Below are 7,607 nucleotides of genomic sequence, written 5' to 3' on the forward strand. Positions count from 1 at the left end.
AAGAAAAAGTGAACTCCGTTGAGCAATGTAAAGATAAAAGAGGGCAAAACGAACGATTCACTTGGCTGGAAATTCACTTGGCGCGAAATTTTGAAAACGAACGAAAGGACCGGTAGCGACACCGTCAATCAATAATCCTGGCTTTGCCGTTGGGAGAAAATTTTTCCGAATGAAAAATGTAACCGGCGTAAAACCGTCCGGAAGTTTCGTCGACAAAAAGTCTAACGTGGCATGCTACCACCGTAATTGCGGCATCATTTTTCGATACGCGTGACCGTTCGGATTTCGACGTTCCGGGTTTTTAAAATGCGCGCGCGCTTCGTTCCGACCAGCCTTCCGTCCCCCCGGTACCATCGCGAATCTCGTTGGAGCTTTCGGCGGTCGTGCACGCTTTTTCAATTTCTGTCACGGCTCGCTTCGTGCCTGCGAGTCCATTTTTTTACTACGAAAATTGGCTCGATCTCTCGGGCGTCGGCCATTTTCTTTTTTTTGTTTTTCTTTTTTCTTGTTTTTATTCCTCTAACTTTGACGTCATATTGTCGCTATTTCGTTCCTTTCTTTCTTTCTTTTTAAATGTTGTCACCGTTGAAAGAAACTTTGGCAAAGTTTAACGCTAGATTTAAAATAGATGCCACCTATTCTAAATCTATATCCTATTGATCCTAACGATCAATATCCTATTGTAATTCTAGCATTAAGAAAATTCATCTATTCTGTATTATATCGAGACACGCGTTATATCACATAAGAGACAATAATACAAGAAATACTTTTACTCGTTGACAAGGGCCAATATTTTGAGGGAGTTTTCGTTTTGATAATCATAAATCCATATGCTTCTCCTCCCCTCCCCCCTCTCTCCTTCTCATCTTCCTACGGAACGTGACAACGATATTCGCAGAATTCATTGTTCGTTTTAATTCGCATTTGTTGATCTCTTTTTTTCTCTCAACTATACTTTCTTTCTTTGAATATAGTTTTGCTAATACCTATTCGGATGTATACCTTCATCGATCGAAATTGTACAATTTCTAAGGATTTTAAATTATATGAAAAACAGCGCGAGAAAAAAAGTGTGGGTTAAAAATAGCAGCCATTAACTGCCGATGTATTCATTATCAAATTGAATGAATTAATATTCAAAGAATATTAAAATAAAAAACACAATACAAAAAATAGTTCTAATTCTTGTCTTGTGGCATAATCAAATGCTATAGCTATATATGTAAACATTTATAAATTAGCATTTGTCGATCACTTTGTTATTTTTGTTCTTTTAAGGAAATATGAATATTTATAACAGCCACTCATGATCAAATATAAAACGTAACGTTGTCTTGTCAATTACATTTATCTGTTTTCTATTAACTCTTGTTATCTATTTTCTGCTTTCCACACACACGCGCATGTGTTATATCTAGGATGTGTATGTATGTGTGTAGAATACACTTTGTGTTATCTATTTTTAAAATGAAACGAGATATCATCTCTATCTAAAATATTTCTTCTTTATATAAAAATAACATAAACAATAAATTCGGAACAAATAATAATTTATAAGAATGTAGCTCAATTTATTTTTTAAGATAAGACGAATAATGGCCTATAAAGTTTTTTATATTCTACTATACTTTTTTTTATGTCGCACAATAATTAAAATGATTGTATAAAAATTGAAGAAATATTACTTTGCACGATCTCTCGAGTTCTTCCACTAATCGTCGTTAATCGTCAAGGAGGTCAAACAATTTCGAAGGTTCGCTTAAAGATTGGATCAAGTTTGCGATGATGGCAAAGACGAAATCAAAGTTAATTGCCAATTTTCTCTGGCACCAGGCCTCTCCTCTTTTCGCAAGCTTTCCTTCTATCCTACGGAATTCATCCTTCGAACGTCAACAAATCTGTCTCTCTCGCTCTCCCTCTCCCTCTCTCTCGCGCTCTCTCTCTCACTTTTTCTCTTGCAAGGAGAGAATGGGAAAGGAGCGTCGTTTGTATAGAATGCCGCTTACGCGGTTAATAGACCGTTTATCGAACGTAATACTTAATAGCTGCTGCTCGATTAAAAAATTACTATCTCTAAAGGTTTATGAGAAAACATTTAATAAAAGCTGTAATCGAGTTGTGTCTATCTATTCAAAAATCTAATCGTCTGCATTTTCGAAAGAACTTACGAAACGATAAGTGAAGAGACGTCGATATACGAGTATTTTTCAAGCGAGCAAACTTAATCCAATGGCTAGACGGGATCGATAAACAACGAAACCGACGAATTCGTTACATTGAAATATTCATATGCCTGGCCAGCGAAATCCGGAAAATGCTCGATTGGAATTGACACCAGACGATTGAAATTGTTGTTTTTACCAATGTCAGTAAATTCCCCGTAGCTACGAACGATTCATTTCATTTCTTTTTTAAATGAAAAAAGACAAAGAAAAAAAAGAAATAAAAAGAAACAAAATTTATCTCCAGAAAAAATCGCATTTACTCTTCCGATTAGAATTTAGAAGATAAAACATAAATGAATCGAGATGGTTCGTTTTTTAAAATAAACGAAAGAAGTATTCGTGTAGTCGGTCAAGAAAAACTGTTAAAAGTCATGAAAGATGCGCCACTTGTTTATCAAATATTCTATTCCGTTGAAAACGAGTGATCTCGACGCCAAGTTCCGGTGTAAAAAAAAGAAGAGAAAAGAAAAAACAAAGAGAGAGAAAGGAAGAGCGAGCGCAGAAGGTCCATAGAGTCACCATAAAGTTGCATTCGCGCTTTAAAGTGTCTGATAAAATCGTCATCCTAACTGAAAGTATTACAAGGATCTACATTTCTCCGTGCTTTTACAAAAAGAAGATGGAGAAGGAAACGGCTCCGTGATGTGTTTCTAAATCCTGTAAAATGACCATTCTAAATTCTATAAAAGTCTTATTATCGGTCGTTCGAACTAACAACGGAGAATAATTCATATTTTGGCGTTACAACTTTGAGATTCGTTCCAATCGAAAAAAATCTTTTCGGACGAATAAGTACAATAAAGTAACGTCGAAAAATCGCTTAGCGCGTTATCGATATTAGAAAAGACAATTAGTTTGTACGGAAACAAACCTGGACAAATTTCGTTCGAGACCTTTTCGTATAATCGATATTTCCGACAGGCTGGGTGATACATTGACTTCGACGATTTAGCCGCGGCGTTGAATCTGATAGGGAACGGCAATATATCATTCCCATTTCAATTACAACATAGCATTCGTCATAAACGCGTGTCCTTCTCCCTCCCTTCCTTTCTACCTTCCCCTCTTCCTATGCTCGATATTTATCATTACCGTGCATGCATTAAGACGAACCAAGCTTTTCTTCGTTAATAAAATGAACAAAATACAACTCGCGTTGATACGTAGAAGTAATTAAACGACATATCTATCGTTAACGAGTATATAAAATTACCGTAATTTATTAAAAATCATTAAACGATACATTATCTAACGTGAAATAGTTAGACACTCGTATTGCTATACGCGTTTATTAGAATGATCTAAGATGGTATATCGCGTGTACTTAGCTAATTTAACCAACTTAACGTGTTTCTTTTTTTTTTCTGTACTTATCGATCGTTCCTCTTTTTTGTTACAGGGACTACTACTACGACAGGTGAGTGTGCTTGGGGATTAGCCTTGAAGGAACGCGTGACTCGGTACAGTATAAACAAATAAATTACTTTTTTATCGTACCGACATTCGAAAAGATATGGAGGGAAATAAAAACATAATTTTATTTTTTCTATTATCGTAATTCCCAGACGAATAAAATAAAAAAGGAAAGAAGCTAATTTCAATAATTTCTAGAATCACGAGGAATACAATCGAAAAAAAATTGCTTGATTTGCATAGGGAAATCCTTTCGAGAGAAAACACTCGTTTCATTTCGATTATTTTCTTGCTTCTTCGAGAGACCTCTTAGCTTCATCAATTGACATTCAACTCCGTAATTCGACTCACAGCGAGACAACATGCTCGTTCGTGGACACGTTCCTGATTAAAAGTATTGTCGTTTGAGAAAGAGGCCTTTCAAAGGAGCTAGAATGGGAGACAAGTATGCTGGGGAGTGGATTCAATCTAACCATTGGACCGGCCAAGTGCTGTGACTTTTGAAAGGGCAACGAGAGTTCGTATTTACGTGACCGTAGATAATAATTATTAACTCGAGGACTCGACTCTGCGCGTCTCTTTCTTCTTCGTATCACGAAGTAGGAAACATTTCTCTCTCTCTCTCTCTCTCTCTCTCTCTCTCCCTCTCTCTCTCTCTCTCTCTGTCTCCTCTCTCTCTCTCTCTCTCTCTCTCTCTCTCTCTCTCTCTCTCTCTCTCTCTCTCATTTTTCTCTATTTGTCGGCGTATCCGCGCACAGAATTTTAAAATAAATTAACACGCATGTGCAGCGGTTCGAGAAGCGAGGAAACAGGATAGAAAATAAAGAGAGAGAGAGAGAGAAAAGTGGCGAGTCGCACACCATAACACACCGAGACTTTCTTTTGCTTTAATTGTCACAATTCAGAGACGGTTCGTGACCGGCCTAGAAAACGCATGCGGATATATTCTATAGAAAACGAAATGCCGTCGGGGAGAGAGAGAGATGGTGGCAGCCCCTTTACCAAATAAAAATCATAAACTCGAAGAACCGTTGGTCGTAGCAGGGAGAATCGCATTGCTACTGGACGAATGAACGAACAAACGAACGAACGGGCTTTACTGGAAACACGTTGAATTAAAACAACGAAATACGAACGCGCAGGTGGTCTTTTCTTTCGAAAAAGCTTGACGATAAAACGTCTGATGTATTACTCTCTCTCTCTTTCTTCATTTCTTTCTGCTTTTCGTTTTTACTTATATGTAACAAAAAAGATGTAAAACAGTCTCTATTAATTCTTTCGATAATATTAGTGATATAGAAGTGTACTTATATTACAGCAATATGTGTATTAGGTGAAATAATAACGATGATTAATTAGTGTAAAATAGATATTAAAAAGATTGTGAACTATCGAAAACTCAATACGTTTTCAACTGGATCATTTTTACGCGACTTTTAATTCATATAGCATACGCTTTGTGGAGCTCACCAATGTATTATATAATTATTATGGCTTATGGTTTTTTTTGTGAATTTGAAGAATATTTATTACAAAAGTGAATATTTAAGTTATAAAGTGTACGATTATATGAAACAAACAAGTTTATTTCAAAAGTAAAAAATTAGAGGATAACATTAGACGTGTTAATTTGATTAGTACATTTAAAATAATCGACCTAATGGAAAATTCTTAATTTCATTACAAAAGGAGCTCTCCGAATAAAAGGTTTCATAATGGAAAATTCTTCATTTCATTAGGAGAAAAAAAAAGAAAAAACAAAAAACAAAAAAAAATACACTTTTTTAAGTGATATAATCATACAACAAAGTTACTTACACGCTAATCAAAGGATTAAATAAAACCATTGTACTCATTATCATCGAAGTGAAACACGTTAGAAAATTAGAAATCTCGTAGATAAAAGGCTATAAAATAATTTTCCATTTGTAAAACGAGAAATAAAATTTTCTGCTAACAAATTAATTCCCATTGCCAGCGTAGAATTAGCGAAGTCGGTCGATAAACGAACACGTGATCGTATCTTTCCATTATTTTACATTTTTTTAATTTTCTTTTTATCCGAGTATACATCAATGCGTATAAAACAGAGAGAATAGTAAATTGCATAAAAAAAATTCATGATGAACGATCAAGCTGAACAGGGGATATTATTTTAATATTTGCATTGATATCAACATGTTTTATTACCATTCACTCGTTTTCTAGCTTTTACACAATAAATAAGTAAATATATATATACGCGCACGCATATACACATATACATAGTTGACCAATAACTTTAATCACTTTGAATAGCTCCATTTATTTTTTAAATATGGAGAAACATTGTTTACTAAAATCGTACAATATGGAGGGGATCCTAATATAGTAGTAATAATTTTTTTGTTAGTAAACACGTAAAAGACATACTTTGCGCTTCAAATCTCTACGATTTTTAATTCTGAACAATTCCCATGCAAACAGAAAACATGGCTAATAATAACGTAGGAAAAACTTTTCTTTAATAAAAAAATAATCTGTTTATTAATTACTTAATCAATTTATGTAATTTTAAAAAAGCAACCTTGATCTGAAATTTCCTTTTGAAAAATAAGATGAATTTATAATTTGTATTTGTTTATAAAAATTGTTAATTAATTATTAACAATTGTTAGTTAATTATTAACAAATACGCTGAAAAAAAATACAGAAAATCCTACCCTTTAATATGGTATATAGAGATTGAAGTCTTTAGAACTCTTAGTTCCGGAGATATTTTCATATAAATAGAAGATACTTACCTTGATATATTGACCTATATATTATAATTTCATTCATATTGGCTTAGTGACATACTGACCTATATAAATTCCAAGAATTTACGCGGTCCTACTATTACTACTACTAGTAATAATATTAGTAGTAGTAGTAGTAGTAGTAGTATTACTACGAACAGCTGTACTATACGAATTATAAATGAAAATTTTTAAAGATGATATCTTCGGAACAAAAAATCGGAAGGATAAAATAGAGACTTGATATAAAAACTGTTTTCAAGTATAATTTATTCTTTATTATTGCTATTCTTAAATACTGCTATAATATTGTTATAATAAAATCAATTTTATTAATAATGTTTAAATTTTATTCTTTCTTTTCTTTCTCTTTCTGTTCATTCTCTATGACAAGATCATAAAAATAATGGAATCATTTAAATTTTTATTACAATTATGTAGATTTTATTTTGTTTATTTAAAATAAGGAATAAAAGGTCTACAAAAAATTTAAAAACTTTTCTTTTGTAATATCTCCTAAATTAATAATTTTTCGTAATATATGGATTAATACTTTTTTTTACAGAAAATGTCAAGCCGCATCAACGTTTGTTTCATTTAGAGCGATGCTGAGAAAATTGATGATGATGAAATATGAATGATCTAATTCCTTATTTTTGATGTTGGCAACATTAGTCACATTTTAAATCTTTAAACCCTTTTGTGTATCTTTCATTGAAAAAATCAATATGCAAATAATTTTCTCAAAAGAAGGAAAAGAGTAGCGAGAGAAACAATTAAATATTATGACGCTTCTATTTTATTTTTAACAAAATAATAATTTGACTTGATGATCGAAAGAAGTAAATATCACGCCTCGTAAGATCTATGAAAAAAGAGAACTGGATCTTGACTATGAGATCTAATTCAAGGATTCTTTTCGTCTACTCAATTGGATGAAAACGAATAGAAAAAATGGCTACTTTAAAACATTCAAACGGATTACATCGTAATGAGAAACGATGTAAACCCGATTATATCCCGATCAAACGTCACTCTTTAGTTACTTCTATCTAAAGTAAGTCAATCGATGTTTAATTTGACGCGCGAGTGACGGCCGTCTCCGATCCATGCAGTTAGTCGATTGGGATTAAGCATATTGACTCTCTCTCTCTCTCTCTCTCTCTCTCTCTCTCTCTCTCTCTCTCTC

General features: G+C 33.3%; 1 protein-coding gene across 14 annotated transcripts in view; it reads left to right on the top strand.

Moving 5' to 3' along the window:
• The window catches only part of LOC122637012, a 206,638-nt gene that overhangs the window by 178,689 nt on the left and 20,342 nt on the right, over positions 1-7,607 (top strand). For all 14 annotated transcript variants that reach the window (XM_043828812.1, XM_043828807.1, XM_043828813.1 and 11 more), the window contains one exon: positions 3,628-3,645. In XM_043828812.1, the coding sequence (XP_043684747.1) occupies positions 3,628-3,645 (18 nt within the window). The remainder of the gene's footprint in view (positions 1-3,627; positions 3,646-7,607) is intronic.

The sequence above is a fragment of the Vespula pensylvanica genome, chromosome 24, assembly GCF_014466175.1.
Source record: "Vespula pensylvanica isolate Volc-1 chromosome 24, ASM1446617v1, whole genome shotgun sequence".
In the NCBI taxonomy this organism is placed as follows: domain Eukaryota; kingdom Metazoa; phylum Arthropoda; class Insecta; order Hymenoptera; family Vespidae; genus Vespula; species Vespula pensylvanica.